Here is a 22,019-nt window from a genome sequence, read left to right as displayed (position 1 = left end):
TCGAGGACCCTATGGCTGTTCAGTCGCAGCTTTCACAGGACTGGGCAGATGAACTGGGGGAGGCCAGTGGTCTGGATACCTCGCCAGACACTGGATTCACTTCTCCTCCGACTGTGGCTTCGGAGGAGGGTGCAGCATTTTCTGTGGTGCTGCGCAAGGCGGCCGCAGCCCTTGGGCTCGAGCTGCCTGCCGTGGCTGTGAGGACTAACATCCTCACTGAGGTGCTTCAAACCGCAGCAAGCTCCACTGAGCCTCTGCTGCCGTTCAATGAGGCCCTCACTGACGTTCTGCAGGGCACCTGGTCCAAGCCCTCCACAGTTCCTCCTGTGGATAGGAACGTTGCCAGGCGCCACCGCCCTGCTCCGGGCGACCCCAGTTTCCTGTCCCAACACCCCACCCCCGAGAGTCTGGTTATCCAGGCCTCTACCTCCCAATCCTCCTTCCCGACCGCTCCGCCGGACCGGGATTCCAAGAGACTCGAGCAGTTTGGCAAGAAACTGTTCTCGTCCCTTAGTTTGGGCCTGCGGTCTTTGAACACCGCCTGTCTCTTGGACCGTTATTCCCATTCTCTGTGGGATACGGTGGAGGACGTGCTGCCCCTGTGTCCGGAGGAGGTCCGGACACGTCTTACCCAGGCTTTGGCCGATGGGAGGGATGCAGCGCAGCACGCCATACGATGTGGGCTTGACACCACGGACTCGCTGGGTCGGGCGATTTCCACCACGGTGGCGCTCCGCCGCCACGCCTGGATGCGGTCCACGTCATTTTCCGGGGATGTCCAGAACACCCTCATGGACATGCCCTTTGATGGCACTCGCCTGTTTGGTGAGAAGGCGGACAGTGCGCTGAACCGCTTTAAGGACTCCCGGGCTACGGCCAAGTCCTTGGGCCTCTCGGCTCCGCGGGCGCACACCTCCGCTTTTCGCCCCTTTCGTGGCCAAGGAAGGGGCGCCTCCTCACGTCCGCCAAGCCACCAGCCGCAGAACCAACCTGCGCGCGGTCGCGGACATGGTTTCCGCCGTGGCGGATCTGGAGGACGACGTGGTCAGCCCACATCCACCCCGGCAGCATCCGCCTCAAAGCCTTCCTAGTCCGAGCTTTCAGGCCCATTCCACGCCAGTGGGCGGCAGAGTTCGCCATCACCTGCTCCACTGGCGGTCCATTACATCGGACAGGTGGGTGCTGCAAATCGTCCGAAGGGGCTACTCCCTCCCCTTCGAGACGACCCCTCAAGCCATGCCACCACAGCACCACCGTATCTCGGGGGATCATTTGAATCTTCTCCGCGAGGAAGTTTCGGCCCTCTTGGCCAAGGGGGCCGTCGAGCGCGTTCCGAGTCCAGAAGTAGGTCGTGGTTGTTATTCCCACTACTTTCTGGTTCCCAAGAAGGGCAAAGGGGGCCTACGCCCCATCTTGGACCTCCGGAACGTCAATGCCTTCCTCCGAAAGGAAAGGTTCAAGATGTTAACCTTGGCTCAGGTTCTAGCTGCCCTAGACCCCGGAGACTGGATGGTAGCGTTGGACTTGCAGGACGCATACTTCCATATCCCCGTCCTGCCGGCCCACCGGCGTTACCTGCGGTTCACGGTGGGCCAAGAGCATTTTCAGTTTACCGTGCTCCCCTTCGGCCTCACCAGTGCCCCTCGGGTGTTCACGAAAGTGATGGCGGTGGTCGCAGCTCATCTGCGCAGATCAGGGGTTCCAGTCTTCCCCTATCTCGACGACTGGTTGTTGAAGGCGGGCTCGCCCCAGGCAGTCGTCTCCCACCTCCAGACTACGGCGGATCTCCTGCATTTGCTGGGATTTTCCATCAACGTGCCGAAGTCACACCTGAGTCCCTCTCAGAAGCTCCTCTTCATCGGAGCAGTTCTCGATTCGGCGCAGTTCCGGGTCTATCCACCGGAACAGCGGGTCCGGGATATACAGGCCCTGATTCCCATCTTTCGGCCTCTATCCTGGGTTTCGGTCAGGCTAGTGTTGCGGCTTCTGGGGCTGATGGCCTCCTGCATCCTACTAGTGCATCACGCCAGGCGGCGCATGCGGGCTCTGCAGTGGGACCTGAAGTTTCAGTGGGCCCAGCATCACGGCAACCTGTCCGACCATGTCTTGATCTCGGAGGGCACTGCACAACAGTTGCAGTGGTGGCTCACGGACCGCGATTGGGTCATGGGCAGGAGCCTCTCCCTTCCCCAACCGGAGCATGTCGTAGTGACGGATGCGTCCCTCCTGGGCTGTGGTGGCCATATGGGAGAGGCGGAGATCAGAGGCCTCTGGTCTCCGGCGGAGTCTCGTCTCCACATCAACCTGTTGGAGTTGAGAGCGATCCGACTTGCACTGAAAGCCTTCCTTCCCTCTGTCAGGGGCAGTGTCGTGCAGGTGTTCACGGACAACACCACCGCCATGTGGTATTGCAACAAACAGGGCGGGGTGGGGTCGTGGACCCTTTGTCAGGAGGCTCTGCGCCTCTGGACGTGGCTGGAACACCAGGGCGTCACCCTAGTGGTTCAACATCTGGCGGGCTCTCTGAACGCCAGAGCGGACGAACTCAGCCGCCGGTGCATGATGGATCACGAATGGCGTCTGAACTCCGAAGTGGCGCAAGGTCTCTTTCAGCAGTGGGGAGAGCCTTGGTTAGATCTATTCGCCACCGAAGAGAACGCGCAATGTCAGCAGTTCTGCGCGTTGGAATTTCCAAGGCGGCACTCGCTCGGCGACGCTTTTCGTCACGAGTGGAGTTGCGGTCTGTTGTACGCCTTTCCGCCTATACCACTTCTGCCCAGAGTGCTGAAGAAGATCAGGCACGACCGGGCCCAAGTCATCTTGGTGGCTCCGGATTGGGCACGAAGATAATGGTATCCCGAGCTACTCAGTATGTTGACCGATCCCCCGATACGTCTGCCCCTTCGGGAGGATCTTCTGTCGCAGCAGCAGGGGACGGTCCTCCACCCAAACCTGTCCAGCCTCCACCTCCATGCGTGGAGATTGAGCGGCGGCAGTTGATGCCATTTGACTTGCCTCCTGAAGTCTGTGATATCATTCTGGCAGCCAGGCGTCCCTCCACAAAGACGGTATACGCCTGCCGGTGGAACAAATTTTTGGCATGGTGCACAGCAAAGGCTGTGGATCCCCTTTCCGCCCCTCTTTCTGAGGTTCTCCTCTTTCTTCTTTCTCTGGCCTTGCAGGGCTCTGCCCTGGGCACCCTGAAAGGTTATCTTGCTGCCATCTCCGCCTTCTTGCGGCTTCCTGATCAGCCTTCTCTTTTCAAGTCCCCTGTGGTTACACGCTTTCTAAAAGGCATTACTCACACGTTCCCTCCTGTCCCTTTTGTAATGCCTCAGTGGGACTTGAATCTGGTCTTGACATTCCTGATGTGCGCTCCCTTCGAGCCTCTTCACAATTGTCCTCTTCGTCTTCTGACTCTTAAGACTGCTTTTCTGGTAGCCATCACCTCGGCTAGAAGGGTGAGTGAGCACCAGGCTTTATCTTCAAAGCCTCCTTTTCTCTCTGTTCATCCGGACAAGGTTGTCCTTCGGCCTCGTCCTTCCTTTCTTCCGAAAGTGGTGACTCCATTTCATCTTGGGCAGTCTGTCACCTTGCCCACCTTCTTTCCGCCTCCGCATCCTTCCAAAGAGGAAGAGAGGCTCCACCATCTGGACCCAAAACGTGCGCTCTCCTTTTATCTGGACCGCACGAAACAGTTCCGGGTGGACGACCAGCTTTTTGTTGGGTACGTGGGCGCTAAGAAGGGGAAAGCTGTGCACAAACGGACCATCTCTCGGTGGGTCGTTTTGTGTATCAAAATTTGCTATTCTTTGGCAAAAAAGGACCCTCCTGTTGGGCTGCGCGCCCATTCTACTCGGGCCACAGCGGCTACTACTGCTTTGGGACGGGGAGTCCCTTTGCAGGACATCTGTCAGGCGGCGACGTGGGCTTCGTTACACACGTTTGCCAGGCATTATTGCCTTGACAGCCAAGTCCGGAGGGATGGCTTCTTTGGCCGTTCTGTCCTCCAGGACTTTCTGGTGTGATCTTGGTTCGCAGACCCACCACCGGGGATGGTATTGCTTGGGTATCTATTCTAAGGTGAGGAATCTAACTAACGTGTTTCTTTCAGATGAACAAGTTACTTACCTTCGGTAACGATGTATCTGTAAGAAACATTAGTTAGTTAGATTCCTCACCGACCCACCCATCATCCCCGTTCTGCGAACTGACATCTAGGGTTAAGGTTGTCCTTTTCAGGCCCCTAGATTTTATTTTTGGCACCAGTGTCGGTCTTTGCATGGCTCTGCGTTCCTGGCGCGGAAAGCTATGTACAAGAACTGACGTCAGCGCGCGAGGGCGGCGTCTAAGTACTCCGACGACGTCATTCCGGCGCACGACGCAGACGACGGACGCGGAGCCGCAGACGACGCCTAGCGACGCGCAAGGGGTATTGCTGACGAAAAATCTTCCGGATCCAGTCTGACGCCTGGGGATATTCTAAGGTGAGGAATCTAACTAACTAATGTTTCTTACAGATACATCGTTACCGAAGGTAAGTAACTTGTTCTTTAGAACGAGGTACACAGCAGGGGTGCCCCCTGGCCCTGCTCCTGTTCGCTATTGCAATAGAGCCCCTGGCTGCCACACTGCAAACAAAGATGGAAGGTTGGGAGATACGGTTGGGGGACACACTTCATGAGGTCTCTATGTATGCCGATGATACACTTGTATACCTGCGCCGCCCGGAGGAGTCAGCCCCAGTGCTTATTGCTGAACTGGAAAGATTTGGTGGATGGTCTGGCCTACTTCTTAACCCCGGGAAATCTAAGCTGTTTCCCCATGGGGAGATTAGTGGGGGGGAAGTCTGAAAATGAGCTACCTACTGTTGATATGAAGTTGGTACGGGAGGGGGTTCGATATCTGGGGATTACACTGGTACATACTAGCACGGCTTACCTTGCCGATAACATAGGGAAGAGAATAGAAGGTATCCGAAGATCTGTGGCCTTTTGGAAGACGCTCCACTAATGGGGAGGGTGGCATTGACTAAAATGGTCATCTTGCCGAGATGCTTGTACACCCTATAGAACTCTTTATATATGGTTCCGCAAACGTTCTTTTCACAGCTTGACAGCCTGATTGTAGAACTATTGTGGGGCCCTAAACGGAAGAGGGTAAAACTGAGTACGGTGGGGGATGGGGGGCCTAGAGGTCCCTCAATTTAATTTTTATTATATGGCTGCGCAATTGCAGAATGCGGTGCATTGGTTCGATGAGCACGACAACTGGGAGAAGCGATTGCTGGCGGGCACGCAACGAGGTATTTCTCTCCCGGAACTTTTTATGATGGGATCAAGGGTGTCTGGTACTCTTCTGTATGTCATACGACATGTTGCGTCAATTTGGGAGCTGGTGATACAGAAGGTGCTTAAGTGGGCACCGTACGCCCCAGAAACTCCTCTGTGGGTGGTAACACCCTTTAAACAGATAGGGCAAACAATGAATGTTAACAAATGGAGGGAGGGCGGCTGCCTCTTGGTTGGAGATTTATATATCGCGGAGCCGTTCATGACAAGAGAGGAGGCAGATAATGCTTTCCAACTAGACAGGGGACAGTTCCTGCAGTACGCTAAGATTTCAGCAGTAGCCAGAGAACTGTGGCTGATATTTCCGCAGGAGCTGCATGCCGCTTCAGTATTGAGGGTGGTACACACCCAGGCAGGAGGGCGTAGTTTGGTCTCGCACATACATATAGAGCGCTGAGAGAAGATATCCCTACTGCTCTCCTTCCATTACACAGGAAATGGGATGATGCAATGGATGAGCCCCTTACAAAGAAGCAATGGCAGAAAGTACATGAAGGAGCAAACACATAAGTTCCAACACACATTTTAAAGGAATTCAATATAATGTGGTTCACCAAACATACCTCCCTCTCAGAATATTACATAAATATACCCAGACCGGGCAGACACATGTCCCAGATGTAAATGTTCGGACGCGCATTTGATCCACATGTTGTGGGACTGCCCTGCTTTGGCACGTTATTGGGGGGGCGATTATAAATGCCCTGCAGACTATCACGAGATGGACCATACCAGCCACTATTAAAGGGGTGGTGTTGGGGTTACTGCCAAAAGGGCCTAGCGTCTAATGATTACAGATTTAACTAAAGGGGAAGAATCCTCGTAGGAGGTGACGCTTTCCTTGCGCTCCACGCAGGAAGAAGCTGACCGGTTATCTATACCGGAGGACACCATACGCCCAGGAATGACATAGATAATGGAGGTATGTTATAAAACGGTTGGGTTCCAAGCTCCGAAGTGAATGTTACACTCGTGACCGAAGGTGAGGGGAGGGGGATGGGATAGAGTTTATAGTTGCCATAATTATTTTTCCAAAAACAGGCGGGAGATGACATAGGAAATGTGGAATTTTCCCTAGTAACCAGTGAAATGTTGTTAACAACCTATGCTGCGTGACCATTTCTCCTGATTGACTGACAATAAGAACACTGTCATTATTGTATTATGCTGTGTTGTTATAATAAAAATGCCAATAAAAAAACCTATATACAAAAAAAGTAGAAAAGTAAAGGCAAAGTCCATGTGAGCCATGCATAATTGTTTTCGATGTATGGGCGGTTGCAATTTGTAAGGGAAGACTGGAGTTTGTTCTCTTTAGTTGATAATTTTTCCCTGCCCTTGTAACCGTATCCTAGCAGAGGGGTCCCGCTTTTGAGCATAACGTGCACAATCACCCATTAATGTTGCAGTGCTAAAAGGAGAGCTCAAAATGGGACAGAGAAGGCAGCCCTTAAGGAGCACAGGTAGATTTGGAGAGATACAAGCCAAGTTTAATGGAATATTTTAGGTGGCATAGAGGGCTACCTGTTACACATAGACATTATGCTGCCTTGACGCATTCCTTCTGGTTCTTTTTAAGGTAGGTAACTTTCCATTACAGTGTGTCCTGTCGCTAGTAAAGACCTCTGCGGCTCACTGAATATTGTGAGCACAATAATCAATAATGCATTTTTTTTTTAACTTTCTTTAACGCCAAGTTTGCTTTTTTTCAGGTGTACGAATGTATTTTAGTACAGTGCCATTTAAGCATCCAGATGCTCGTCCCTGCATGTTGGCATTGGTTAGCATTCGTTTACCTCCTGGATTTTCTGCCTCTTCTACAGTTGAAAAACCATCAAAAGTGCACAAAGCTCTTTATACCAAAGGTAAAAAGAAAGAGGGATTTTAATTCAATGAGCCGTTTTGTATGTCTGTTTGACTTATGAGGCTTAGCTGCAGAAGAGAGAACATCAAGTTGTTTTGGTGAAATTGGAAATTATGATAATGATGATAGTAATTCTTCTTAAAAGAGGTATGTTTTTAAAAAGTGTGCACTTGTGGACAAATGATAAGCATATGAAACACGTCAGCGCTAGGGGATGAGCAAGTCCAGCATGTGTCCGGAGTGGTTGGAAAACGCTTACATAAAATGGCTGGCGTGAATAAAAGTCTATTATAAACAAAAAATTATGTTTGTGTGGTATTTGCCGTTCTAGAGGCTTTACGTATTTTGAACCAGATACCCTTCCAAAGTGAGAGCGACCAGCATACCGCAAAGTCTTTTTCCCAGGACTCTTCAGTTTTTGTTTTCTGTCCGTCAGTGTCAATGCCTTGTAAGTGTTTGTAGATAGTAGAGGCTTTGGTCACTAACAGGGCATGAAGTCTTGAAGAGAGATCTGAGTTATTGGAGGTGGCAGGCAAGTCAGGGAGATGGGAGTAAACCTCTAATACAACTTGTTTAAGTATAATGTATTTATGGATAAAGGAAATCGGTAAATTAAATACCTGCATGAGCGTAGCAAAAGGCAGAAATTCTGAGTCTAAGAATAATTGGTGAATCCATATCAAACCTCTATTTTTCCAAGTCTTCCAATAAAAGGATTTATTATGGATCAACAAACCTTTATTATGCCAAATTGTGTTTTTCAAAAAAGAATCCTTGGAAACAAGAATAGAGTGGGAAGGCAAATCAAGTAATTTGGAAGTATACTTCAGTCCTGGAGTAGAAATGGACTGCGGCTTCCATGAGAAAGAAAGATATTCACAAAAAGAATAAGGAGAGATAAACAGGCGCTCAATTACAGTCCAGAGAATGCAATCATCTGCAGAGTCATGCAGCCAAATTAACCTGATATATGATACTACATTTCCTTTTTCTGTTACTCATATCTTCTTAGGTAGTCTGTCGCCTATATGGGACGAGATTTCACTCAATGTCAAGATTATTGATTTATTGCTAGCAATTGCCTTTCAACAAATTACTGTCAATTGGAAAAACTTCTCGAAGATTTCATATAAAGCGTGGTGGTACACTGTTTGCCATAAATATCCACCTCAAATGGCTAAAAAACGTGTTGACCTGTGGTCACCTGTTACAACATTTATTGACAATTGTGCCAAGAGATGTCCTTTACCACCACCGTCTCAACAGGAGGTTCCCAAACCACCTTAAATCCCCTAATAGTTCCATAATTTTTTCATATCCTTTATAATGTATATATGTCTCATTTAATGTACATTCTTTTCTTTTATGTTCCATTTTTGTGTTATCCATCCAATTCCTTCACTTTCTAGCAATAAGATTGGATTGTGATGATGTAAGACTTATAACGTATAATTTGTTTGATCACCTTGTTTTCTTCTCAATAAAAATTATTAGAACTTAAAAGAGGTATGTTTTTAAAACTCTTCCTCGATAGACTGTCAAACCATCACTTACAAACAAATATAAATCAGTAAGTGGGGAGGGTCAATTTTCTTGAATGATTCGTTGCTCTTCAGTGGTGGGGACCAGCATCTCCCACAGCATTAATTGTTTCTACCCACCTAATAGATGTTATTTTCTGCAGCCAACTTGAATCCTACACTATTGTTTTCAGCCCTCTTCTTTAATACCAACAGGCTCTGCACTAGTACTCACATGTGGTCTCTTGAGACCCACTGCCACCTTGACTTGACATTCTCAGTGTCATCATTCTTAATGCCTGAGGCTCTTTTTCTGGGTATTATCTTTGATCTTCATCTGTATGCAGAGTTCCAGGACACCTACTAATTTCATAAAAGTTTCATTTTTTAAAAGCATAACGCTCGGAAAATGTGCCCCCAAAAAATAATGGTTTTAGGCTCTTTTTTTTATGAAAGCCAATTGAAAGTCTGTTTAAGCGTTAAAACTTATTTGACTAAAAATGAACAGAAAGCAGGGAAAGGATGTACATAGCTGTCAGCTTTTTTTCATAAAATGTTGATATTGATTTTTTAATTCTGGAGCTCCATGGTCTCAGAATTCTCAGCAAGTCTGAGAAGCTTTTGTTATTTCTGCATTGTAAATCAAGAATTCTGAAACTCACCAAAGGTTGTGCAGCTAAATAGTAGGATTATACATGAGGACATCTACCTAGAGCCATCGGAATACTTCTCGCACTCTAATGCTTGCCATCCCAGATAGATGGCATTATCTACCCCTGCATGTCTGCAACTCCCTACTCTGTACTGCCCGAAACGTGTGTAATGGCTGTGGCAAGAAGATTGCAATGGCTGCTGTCCTTCCAAGCTGCAGTGTTTATTTCCCTCTCCTCCTATCTAGTTTGGCATTATATGTCTTTAAATACCCCTGGGTAGTGAGCATTGAGTAGTTGGCATTGCACAAGGTAGAGACCTGCCTCGTCATGTTGATGCCCCAATATTTCAGGAAGTGTGCTTCTCAAAGCTACAGATGTGTGATGCAGGGACTCAAGCTTCCCCCATTGGCCAGGAATAGTGGTGTCCAGTTAGCAGCCTTGGGGTACCTACATTACCCATAGGGGTGAAAAACTGCAGACTCCATTATGCAGGCTTTTTTTGTGTTTGCAGTTCAGCTTGTTTTCACATGTAGTAGTGAATTAATATAGTTTGAGTCCTACCATAACTGCCTCGATGCTGGAGGCATGGATATTGGTTGACACATGGTCTTATCCAGTACTGCTTTTCTGGTAGACAATTTTCTGAACTCCCAATACAACCTAATATTACTTATATTTCCAAATCATTTCTCTGCCACCTACATTTTCTAAGGAAATGGAGAATAGCCTTCCCAAATCTGCCTCTGATTAAATCTGGCCTTAATTCAGTTGCTTGCCTAATTCCTGCTGCCACAAAATCTGATCACAATATGTCAATTCTCAAGACCATTCAGTAGCACCGCCTGAAAGTCTGCATTGCTTTTAAGTTCTCTCGCATCACATATACGACCCTTCACAAACATCTTGTCTGGTAGCTTCTGTTGTACGAGAAGCAGGGACATAATACTGAAAATCCGTTCAGCTAGGAACCAAGCAGACTTTGATCAAGTCCTCTCATGTTTGAAATCTCCTACTTTACTAGCCTTTCTTATGTTAACAGTTTCTCGGAGTGGTACTGCTAGTTTGTTGGTAAGAGGTAACTGTTCTTTGCTGTTGCTTTGTATTGCTATGTCATTCGTTTTGCTACCTGTAAAATCCTCTGCTACTCTTGTGGTTAAATTGCTTCTTTATGAGATGTAAATGACCTGGAAACATGTGCGTAATAAATAATACTTGTGTGCTTAAAGTACATTGCTGACCATTTAGACTTAGGTTAAGTACCACAGAGATCTAATTTCTGTTGATGTACAAATCTTTGGTGGCATTTGTGTTTTTAAGATTTTTCTTCATTGTATTAGTTATCTTACGGTTTGTTCCTGCAGGTGTGTTGTTGATGGCTGCTGCTGAAAATGAGGACAATGACATTTTATGGTGCATCAACCATGACTCTTTTCCCTTTCAAAAGCCAATGATGGAAACACAGGTAAAAAAATTAAAAAATACTATGGAATTTTTAATGAAAAGTTTCATAAAGCAGAATCTCAGTCTGTGGGCAAAGGAGAGTAGTCTAATTTTAAAAAGTACAAAAAAAAGTGCAGTTTTCAATGCATTCGAAGTGTAAACAACAAGCAATAAAAACTACATAATAATATTCCTGTTTTAAAGTGGAGTTTATAAGTCTATCTTGCCCACCAAAAAGTACTTTCCTACTTTATTATCTCTCATATGAGTCTGTTGATGCTAAATCACCCCTTAGATTTGATCTTTTTGAGACTTGTCAAATCTGCTCCTTAGATAGATTGTTCAACACTTATGGTGGTTCATTTATAGATTGTTTAGCAATGTTGAGGCATTTTTGGTCCAGGATATTCTTTCACCAACTTGAATTCCTGACCATAGTGTTTAGGTCAAAGGACCTTTGGTGCTTTTTAGAGCCATAGTTGACCAATGCCATTTTTACTCCAGCTGGGCTATTTCACTTTGTGTATGACTACATGGTGGTTGGGAAACTAGTTCAAGAGCAAGTGTCCATTTTGGGAAAGCCATGTCAAGAATATGTTTATCTTAAAACTTTCTTGCTCTCACACTTTTCCTTCAAAAGTTATATTGATAGGAAAACTACAAAAGTTGCACCAAAGTAATTCCTCAGCACCTTCTATTCCAACACCCTGCTTGCTGTAAGTTTTCCTATTAACCTCATAGTTGAACTTCATAAAAAAGGAACTAAAGCACCATAAGCCAAGTGGATACTTGTGTTGTGGATTCTGAGTTATGTTATGTTATGTTATGTTAATGGTTTTTGTACCGCGCACAGCTGCCCCAGCAAAGGGGCGTCCTGGCGCCAAGAAAGGTGAACACAACATCACAAAATGCAGCAAAGTCTGTTAATGTTATTAAAAAGGAGCGTTTTTATGACACATCTGAACCTGGTTAAGTCTTCCAAAGCACGGATGTCATTAGGGAGGGAGTTCCAGAGCTTGGCGGCTACTACTCGAAAGGAGCGGCCTCCAGTCCTGCTCAACAGAAAACGGGGAACAACAGCTAAATTCTGGCCCATCGATCTCAAAGAGCGAGAGGGGATATATGGAGTCAGGAGATTCATGAGAATAGGTGGAGCCAGGCCTTTCAAGATTTTAAAGGCCAGGCAAAGCACCTTAAACTCGATCCGCCGCGCAACAGGCAACCAATGGAGTGTTTGCAGTGTTCCGGACACTGAGCAACGTTTGGGCAACCCAAATATCGCTCTTGCGGCGGCATTCTGCACTCGTTGTAACCGCAAAAGTTCAGCCTTGTTCGTGCCTGCAAGCAGAGCACTGGTCTAGTCTATCCTGGATAGTACCGATGCCTGGACCACGAGCTGTCTAGTGCTGGCATCGAAAAATTTAAGCACCGGCCTGATGCTCCTAATAATGCCAAAGCAAGACGCAGCCACCTTCTTAGTATGGCAAATAAAACTAAGTGAAGGGTCCAGCCAGACCCCGAGGTTTTTTAACTCCATAGCAGGAGAGGGGATCATTCCTAACTCGGGGGGCCACCAGCTGTCATTCCAACATCCAGGTTGCTTCCCAAACACCATCACCTCTGTCTTCTTTGTGTTCAATTGGAGACAATTCTGGTTCATCCAATTGGCCACCGAGCGCAACCCCTCACAGAAGTTGAGGGCGTCCAAAGCTGAGTCCCCACTTAGTGTGACCGCCAGCTGCGTGTCATCAGCATAGGACACCATTGTCAAGCCCCAGCCTTTGACTACCGCAGCCAGCGGCCTCACGTAAAGATTGAAGAGAGTGGGGCTCAGAGATGAACCCTGTGGGACCCCCAGGGTGAGCGGGTGAGAGGTGGATTTACCGGGAGGTATCGCAACCTGAAAGGATCTGTTGGAAAGGAAGGAGCGGAACCAGCCTAATGCCGACCCCCTAACCCCAGCTTCCTCTAAGCGCCGCAACAGGATATCGTGTGACACCGTATCAAAGGCGGCACTCAGATCTAACAGCAAGAGTGCCGCTGTTTGTCCGGTGTCCAGCACGGAGCGCAGATGTTCAACCATGTATAACAAGGCAGTCTCCGTGCTGTGGGCTTTACGAAAACCATTTTGCGTGGGATCCAAGATGTTAGCTTTATCGAGATGGTCAGCCAGGATCCCATTCACGTGGGCTTCGATGACTTTAGCAGCCCACGGCAGCAAAGAGATGGGACGATAGTTTTCAGGTTTTGTGGGGTCGAGGGTAGGCTTTTTTAGGATGGGGGTGACTACCGCTTGCTTCCACTTGGTGGGTACAGTCCCTGAACCCAGTGACATATTGATAAGGGCAAGCAAGGTTGCACGACATATGGCCTGCATGTTTTTAAATAGGGCCGGTTTGAGAGGGTCTGCAGGGGAGCCAGATTTAATTTTTTGGCTCAGAAAGTCAAAGCCCTCCTCAGATAGGGGGGCCAAAAAATCCAGGATCCTATCATTGAACTTAGGACAATCAAGTGAGTCCAAGCAGTGCACGATAGTTGGAAAAGAGTGATAAATTGCTTGCACCTTATGAACAAAAAACAAAGCCAGACTCTCGCAATGAGAGTCAGTGCAGATTTCAGCCGCGGAGGCCCTCTTAGTTATAAGGTCCTTTAGGATCTTAAAGATTAATTTGGAGGGATTAGGGCTGTTCCGGTACTCCTGCGCATAAAATGCGGCACGTGTTCGACACACCGCCCTGTGATATGCCTTGGATAGAGTGAGGTAGCAGGTCTTAAGCGCGGGATCATAGGCTTTCCTCCATCGCCTTTCCGCTTGCCTACACTCTCTCTTAAGAGACGCCAAGGTCTCATCATACCACGGGCTGTGTGCCTTGGTCCGGCACTTAGAACGTACAAAAGGAATAAAGACGTCCAAGGCCGTGCCAATCCAAGTGCAGAATGACTCATACCCACCGTCAACATCAGCGAGGAGAGGTAGGGGTGTTTTTCTTAATAAGAGGTAGAAGTCTTCAAGTTTTAGTTTACTCCACTGGCGGGAAACAGACGTTTTGTTCAGTGCCACAAAAAGAGGATCTACCACAGTGAGAGCTGCTTTCACCAGCATATGGTCTGTCCAAGTCAGCTGAACAGGTTGGCATAAGGTAATCTCCTCTAAGGAGGTAAAAAACGGGTCCAGAATATGTCCACCAGAGTGGGAGGGGGACGTCACTCTCTGTGTGAGCTGCAAGGCTTCTAGATCTGCTAAGCAGCTCTTAATGGAGGATTGGGAAGGACAGTCGAAGTGCAGGTTGAGATCACCTACCACATTAAAATTTGCACAGCCAAGAGCTTCTATACTAATGACGTCCGGGAGAGCGGCCCTAAAGGCCGCATCGCAGCCCGGAGGCCGGTATATTAGAAGACCTGAGAAGCTAAAGCAATGAGACAGAGAGATTCTAAAACGAGCACATTCACAACCTGGGAGTTTTAGTTCTTTCCATTCACAAGGAAAGCGACGTTTCACCGCCATTGCAATTCCGCCACCTCTCGAACCACGGTTGAGAGTTGCCACGGTATAGTCAGGGGGGAAGGCGAGGTTTAAAATCGCAGTATCAGCATCTTGAAGCCATGTCTCGGTCATAAAAAACACATCAGGGGAGTCATTGGTGGCAATATCAAAAATCTCCGCCTGATGTTTGACCAGAGATCTGACATTAAGGCTATATATACTGACAATATTCACCCCCGACACGTTAATCTGCCGGGATGAAATTTGCATAGAGCGGGCGCGAGACGGGGGAGGCAGGCGCCAGCAGCAACAGGTGCACCGATAAGGGCCCCTTAGCGGTGCTACAAGTGGAAGTGGACAGATGGGAAAATGGTCACGTATGGCCAGTAAGTCTGCTCTACCGTACCTGAGAGAGGAAGTAGCCATAGTGGTGATGTAAGAGTCTGCCGCACCCCGCACTTCCTTAGCGCTGACGGGCGCTGACGGGCGCAGACGGGCAGACTCTGGCTTGACTCAGGCGAGAGTCAGGCGCTACCGCTGCGCGTCACCGCTGCGCGGCCCGTACGAGCATTAAGTACCGGCTCACCTGGAGTCCTGGCAAGCGCTAGAGCGCTCGAGCCGATGGCCCAGTAAACAAAGCACCCCCCAAGATGGCGGCCAAGCGCCACGCGAAGGAGCACAGGAGCTACCAGAGGAGGACAACAGACTCCGCAAAATGCGGTGAGGGCACAATTTAAATGCAAGAGTGTGGGCAGAGTAGTTGCAGTATTGCAGTTGCAGTATTTAAAAGCAAAAAGAACGTTTTACAGCAAAACAAAAAAACGCTGTCTAAAATGTAAATTAAAAGCGCACCACGCTTCACTAACTAGCAGCACAAAGCGCGAGCATGCACCTTTCGCCAAGAGCGAGCAAACCGAGTGCTCGGCTTAAGTACCGACTCACCTGGAGTCCTGGCAAGCGCTAGAGCGCTCGAGCCGATGGCCCAGTAAACAAAGCACCCCCCAAGATGGCGGCCAAGCGCCACGCGAAGGAGCACAGGAGCTACCAGAGGAGGACAACAGACTCCGCAAAATGCGGTGAGGGCACAATTTAAATGCAAGAGTGTGGGCAGAGTAGTTGCAGTATTGCAGTTGCAGTATTTAAAAGCAAAAAGAACGTTTTACAGCAAAACAAAAAACGCTGTCTAAAATGTAAATTAAAAGCGCACCACGCTTCACTAACTAGCAGCACAAAGCGCGAGCATGCACCTTTCTCCAAGAGCGAGCAAACCGAGTGCTCGGCTTAAGTACCGGCTCACCTGGAGTCCTGGCAAGCGCTAGAGCGCTCGAGCCGATGGCCCAGTAAACAAAGCACCCCCCAAGATGGCGGCCAAGCGCCACGCGAAGGAGCACAGGAGCTACCAGAGGAGGACAACAGACTCCGCAAAATGCGGTGAGGGCACAATTTAAATGCAAGAGTGTGGGCAGAGTAGTTGCAGTATTGCAGTTGCAGTATTTAAAAGCAAAAAGAACGTTTTACAGCAAAACAAAAAAACGCTGTCTAAAATGTAAATTAAAAGCGCACCACGCTTCACTAACTAGCAGCACAAAGCGCGAGCATGCATCTTTCGCCAAGAGCGAGCAAACCGAGTGCTCGGCTTAAGTACCGACTCACCTGGAGTCCTGGCAAGCGCTAGAGCGCTCGAGCCCATGGCCCAGTAAACAAAGCACCCCCCAAGATGGCGGCCAAGCGCCACGCGAAGGAGCACAGGAGCTACCAGAGGAGGACAACAGACTCCGCAAAATGCGGTGAGGGCACAATTTAAATGCAAGAGTGTGGGCAGAGTAGTTGCAGTATTGCAGTTGCAGTATTTAAAAGCAAAAAGAACGTTTTACAGCAAAACAAAAAAACGCTGTCTAAAAAGTGTGTGGGCATGTCTGTGCATGGCATTCCAGCTCTTTTTGTAATGTGGAGGCAAGAGATTTGTAGCTCAACGAAAGTCAATGCTAATGTTTTAAACACTGTGCCAAATCCTGGAACGGAACCTCCGAAAGAAGAAATGATTTATGTTGTGTTAAGGTTCAGTCAAGCCTTTTTTTTTTAACCTGCATTCTGCACTGCTACTGCCTTTCAGTTGTTTATTAATTATAAGTGGAAATGTGATGCTGTGAGTTTGAAAGGGGTGCTGAACATTGTTGAAAACTCACGCCAAGAAACCAAAATGCAGCGCAACTTCAGCATAATGGCAGTGATCCTGTAAATAAATCCTTTGTTGGCACAGATGCATTTAACGCTGTTGACCATTTGATATTGTGGGGTCTAAGTAAAGTCTATAGTGTTCTCCGAAATGCACTCACCTGGTTACACATTTTTCTAACAAACTCATGCATCAGGCTTGGCCAGCTGACAGACAAAATCTAAAAAAAACATTTTAGTGATCGATTCCTTACCTTAGAATTACCCCCAGGCGTCAAACTGTATCCGGAAAGTTTTCGTAAGCAGTACCCCTGTGCGTCGGAAGGTGGCGTCATGCAGGTCCACCGTTGGCGTGGTCGCCGAGATGACATCACGGCAGCTACTTAGACGCCGCCCTCGCGCGCTGACGTCGGTTCTTTCTTTTTCCGTGCCAGCAAGCACCGATCCAGAGAGAGCAGTACCCCCAGTCACTCTTTGACTACTGAGTTTTTTCGAGGCCTTTTGCCTCTATTTTTCGAGCCGATCGACTCCTGGTGCAGTAGGGATGCCCGGCTTTAAGTCCTGCGGGGACTATCATTGCATGATGTCGGTGACGGACCCGCACCGGTGTGTCTTTACTGCCTGGAGCCCGACCACTACCCCAAGTCGTGCTCCAACTGCCGGGAAATGGCGCGGAAGACATCGCTGGAGCGGTCCCGAAAGTTGCTTGAAGTCCGGCAGTCGGATCCGCGCTGCTCAAGGTCCCCGTCCCGTGGGAGGTCGCGGGACTGGTCGCAGAGCCGCCACCATCGTTCATTGGGATGGAAGTCTTCACACTGTGGGTCAGGTAAGACGAAGCATTCCAAGAAACAGAAGAAGCACCGGCTTTCCCTCGCACGACGCGGCTGAGGGTGCGGGTGGTGCCACCCCGCGGCTCCGGCGGAGCCTACGCTGTCGCCGCCAGCCTACCCTCCCTTCCCGGGTCCGTCGGCGACTCTGGCCCAGCTGCAGGAATTTCTGTCAGCCATGGCTCGCCTCTTTGGGCCGCCGGGCCCCGCCAGTGCGCCTTTGGGCCCTGCCGGTGCGCCTTTGGGCCCTGCCGGTGCGCCTTTGGGCCCCGACTGGGGGTACTAGCCCTTTACTGTCGGCGGCTCCGACATCGCTGTCGGCTCCGGCACCGCAGGACCCCCATGTATCCAAGCCTGGATCCTGGTCGACGCCGGTTGACCTTGTGACACCTCCACCAATGTCGGCACCACCTCCGACGTCGCCCGGCCCACCGGACGACGCCGCCCCAGGTTTCAGCCCCGATGTGGATACGGCGCCGGAAGGTGTCGCTCGATGCCAATTCTGACCCTGATGGGGGATTTCTATCCCTATGTCCAACCTCCTTATTTTCGTCCTGTTTATCAGCCTTCGGAGGAAGGTGTGAACTGGGAGGCGGCTGAGGACCCTCTCAAAGCACAATGTGAGTTTGACCCGGACTGAGCAGAGGAGTTGGGGGATGCCAGTGGTCTTGATACCTCTCCTGACCTTGGCATGCTGTCTCCTCCTACCGTGGCTGTGAGAAGTTGGCCTGATATATGATGTCACTAGTTCTAGTGTACACCTTGTATCAGTCCAAACAACCCTTATGGTGATTGGTTGTAAAGTCAACCTTATAGACCAGCTATCCTAGTGGTAGCATGGACAAGAGCAGTCTTAGGCTAAACTCTGTATGGCATGTGAAGCCAGCTGTTCTACCATTTGCAATCCCTTGAATACCAAATGAAAGGACACCACAACAGATATATATGAAAATAGAATGTATTTATTCTAGTCAAAATACCCTCAGCACTCTTTGAGATTCGAGGTAAGTACAACACAGTCTTATTTAAGCATACATTAAGTCACACAGGTAAGTAATACAGCTAGGCCCTAGGGGCCACGCAAACCATATACTAAGTAAGTGGTATAAGGACCACTGTCACGAACACAGGTTAGGCCTAGGCCTAGGGAATCGCTGGGGCTACACTATACTACCAGTTACTAGGCAGTGGGAGGCCCACGGGATTCAGGTGCAGAGTGGAAACACTCGCGCGTAATGCGTTAAAGTCGATAGAAATAGTAGTATTTAGAAATTAAGAGTTTTAGGACACTTCGGAAGGAACTAGGAGTTAGAGACTTGGAAACTAGACCCTAGGATAGTCGATACCCTTGTGAGCACCGGAGTACTCATTTTACCTAGCCCACGGGCTGTGGGTGCATAGGTGTGAACTTGCGTCGGGTTTCGTCGTCGACTCCTATGGATGCCTGAAGGAAAGGTGCTGACAGGCAGTCAGTGAAGAGTGTCCGGTGGATTCCGAGGTTGGAATCAAGAAGGAGGGTACCTGCAAGTAGAGGGGACAGAGTCTAGGTCACCAGCCAGGAGCCGGGAAAGAACCAGGAAGGAACCAGGAAGGAACCAGGCGATGTCGTGAAGATGCAGGTGCAGAGGTGAAGCTTGTCGCAGCAGCCACGGTACCAGGAGGCGTCGAGGACGACCAGAACCAGGAGGCGAGCTGTCCCACGAGGGCTCTTGCTGTTGGCGGCTTCGTTGTCTAGTTTGGACCCAACAAGCCTTGGCAAGCGCAACCCACGCAGGATGAAGGATTCGCTTCTGTTGCAGACCAGGAAGGCCTGAGGTGCTTCTCTTTCGCAGGGAAGCAAGGGCCAGTCTGGAGGAGCCAAACCAGCGGTGGAAAGTTTAGGGTTCGTCGCCGCTGAGGCTACTAGCCAACGGGCCAGTAACCGGACAGACGCGTCGAGCAGGAAAATGCAGAAGGGCCCCACGCAGAACTCGTGGAGTGTGGAGGGCTGATCTTCGGTGCAGATGGTGCTCGGGGTTGGGGCTTCTCAATCCCCAGAGCACAACTTCGAGGATGCCTCAGAAGCTGCGCTGGAAGCAAGTAGCCAATTTTCCCAGGTAGCCGGTCCCACGTCTCTCGTCGCCTCCACGGGTCTCAGCTTTGCTGTGGATGTGGATCAGGGTCGGAGAAATCTGGAAGTCAAGGCGCTGGTCGGGCTCTGCAGTCGGTTTCTCGTAGAACTTGGGCAAAGCAAACGGCAGGTCGCTTGTTGGTGCCTGTTTGCACAGGGTGGCCACTCCTTGGCCACAAGGGAGATTCTTCAGTCTTCTTCCGTAGTCGAATGTCCAGAGTTTCTGTTCAAGTTACAGTATTTCAGGATAATCCAAAGTCCAAGGGACTCAGCTCCCACTCTTGTACTAATCTGGGGGGCTGGGTTACCTGCTAGGTCCCTCCTATCGGTGGGACCAGGAAGGGGGGTGGTTACACCCCCTTCCCTTTGTCCAGTTTCGCGCCAGGACTGGGGCTGGAGTGCCCCAGCACCGGTTTGAACCGGACTATGCATGGGACACCTTGTGTGCCCCAGGCAGTGTCTCGTTTCTTTCATCCCTCCCTGCCCCAATACACGAAGTCCTGTCTAGGGTGGTGCTAGCACCTCCCAAGGCAGGAAACCTATTGTCCAAGCCTCCCTCGCTGGAAGGACTCCCAGCAGCAGGAGGTCAGACTTGTGTCTGTGGCAGCAGCATCCATTTTGTGATGCTGGGGCTCTGGTTAACTTTAACCGGGTAGTAGGTCTTCAACATGTCTTCTCCCTCTAGAAGGGAGGGATAATATCCTCATCCCCAGAAATGGGATGGGGGTATTATTCCAAAGTGTTGGACACCTTACACGACATGTTTTGATAAAGCCAAACCATAGTTACCATAACCGTTTAAGATTATAAGGCACTTTAAGAGTATATGGTAGGCTATATCATAGAACAGCTATAAGGACATGGTTCCGAAAGCTGCAGACAGGCTCAGCTCATGCTAAAGCACCATCTCACATGTTACCAAGCACTCTGCCTTCAGGATTGTTAAGACCTGCCATAGGAGTGACTGAAAGGTTACCCATGTGTCTATATATAAGGTAGGTATAGGAATACTATACCTAAGCAAGGGGTGTTTACACGACCTTGCCCCAGCTGAGTGATCAGCCAGTTGTGTCATGATGGAAGGCCAGCCAGGGGTGGCATAATACATGCTGCAGCCCCTGGTAGGCCTAGGGTACACCCATGCCCTGGGTACCTAAGGTACACTGTACAGGGCCCTATAGGGTGATCCTTACCAATTGGGTTATGTACCTAGAGTACATAGTGTGAATTTAGAGAGAACAGCTGGGCTGTGGGTCTAATTAGCAGGCCCACAGCCACATCTAAGTCGAAAACCAGTGAAGCAAAAAGTGGGGGTGACCATAGGAAGCAGACCCTACTCTCCTACAGTGGCTACGGAGGAGGAAGCAAGTTACGCAGTGGTTTTGCGTAGGGCGGCCGAGGCCCTTCACCTCGAGCTCCCTACAGTGGACGTCAGGACTAGCCTCTTGACAGAAGTGCTTCAGCCGGCAGCTATGTCTTCGCAGCCGCTCCTGCCTTTTAACGATGCACTTTCGGACGTTCTTTTGGGCACCTGGTCCAGATCCCAACACAGGGGCTCCTGTGGATAGGAACGTGGCCCGACACGCCATCTCCTGGCCCTGGCCGACCCCCTTTTCCTTACCCAACATCCCAACCCTGAGAGCTTGGTTGTCACACCACCGGACAGGGAATCCAAGAAACTGGATCAATTTGGTAAGAAGATTTTTTCTTTCGCCAGTTCAGGGCTGTGGTCTGTGAACACCGCATGCCTCTTGGGCCGTTATTCCCACTCTGTGTGGGATACGGTGGCGCGCGTGCTGCCTCATTGTCCGGAGGAGGCCCGGACAGTGCTCTCTGGAGCTATTGCTGAAGGGAGGGATTTAGCCAGGTTCACTATTCGTTGTGGCCTTGACACCGCCGACTAGCTTGGCAGGGCGATTTCCACAACGGTGGCGCTCCGTCGCCATGTGTGGCTGAGGACAACTGTTTTTTCTGGAGATGTCCAGAGCACTTTGCTGGACATGCGCTTTGATGGCTATCGCTTTAAGGACTCGTGTGCTACGGCTAAATCCATGGACCTTTCCGCCGCGCGCCCTCCTCCGCATTCTGCTTTTCGCTTCTTTTGTGGCCATGGAAGGGGTGCGCCAACACGTTCGCTTCAGAGCCACAGGCGTGCGCAGCAACACTCTCAGCTCGGATGTGGGACCTGCTGAGCCGGGTCAAGGGGCCAGCGGGTGGGTCAGTTCAACTCCACCCAGGCCACCACTGCCTCCAAACCTTCCTAGTCCGGTCTTCCAGGCCCATCAAACGCCAGTGGACGGCAGGATTCGCCATCACCTCCTCCACTGGCGCACCATCACGTTGGACAGGTGGATTTTACAAATAGTCCGAAGGGGCTACTCCCTCCCCTTTAAGACTACCTCTCTAGCCATGCCACCTCGGTGCCACCGCATGTCGGGGGATCACTTAGCACTTAGACAGGAAGTCGTGGCCCTCTTGGCCAAGGGGGGCATCGAGCGCGTTCCTGCGCCAGAAGCAGTGCGTGGTTGTTACTCCCACTACTTTCTGGTGCCCAAGAAGGCCAAAGGCCTGCGTCCTATCTTGGACCTCAGG

The 22,019-nt window shown here is 49.8% G+C and overlaps 1 protein-coding gene across 2 annotated transcripts in view; it reads left to right on the top strand.

Moving 5' to 3' along the window:
- The window catches only part of NUP155 (nucleoporin 155), a 711,261-nt gene that overhangs the window by 85,154 nt on the left and 604,088 nt on the right, over positions 1-22,019 (top strand). For both annotated transcript variants that reach the window (XM_085631101.1, XM_085631098.1), the window contains exons 11-12: positions 7,064-7,216; positions 10,750-10,850. In XM_085631101.1, coding sequence (XP_085487227.1) covers positions 7,064-7,216; positions 10,750-10,850 — 254 coding nt within the window. The remainder of the gene's footprint in view (positions 1-7,063; positions 7,217-10,749; positions 10,851-22,019) is intronic.

The sequence above is a fragment of the Triturus cristatus genome, chromosome 2_1 (assembly GCF_964204655.1).
Source record: "Triturus cristatus chromosome 2_1, aTriCri1.1, whole genome shotgun sequence".
In the NCBI taxonomy this organism is placed as follows: Eukaryota; Metazoa; Chordata; class Amphibia; order Caudata; family Salamandridae; genus Triturus; species Triturus cristatus.
Note: the sequence above shows the minus strand (reverse complement) of the source record. Positions and strands in the feature narration are given on the sequence as shown.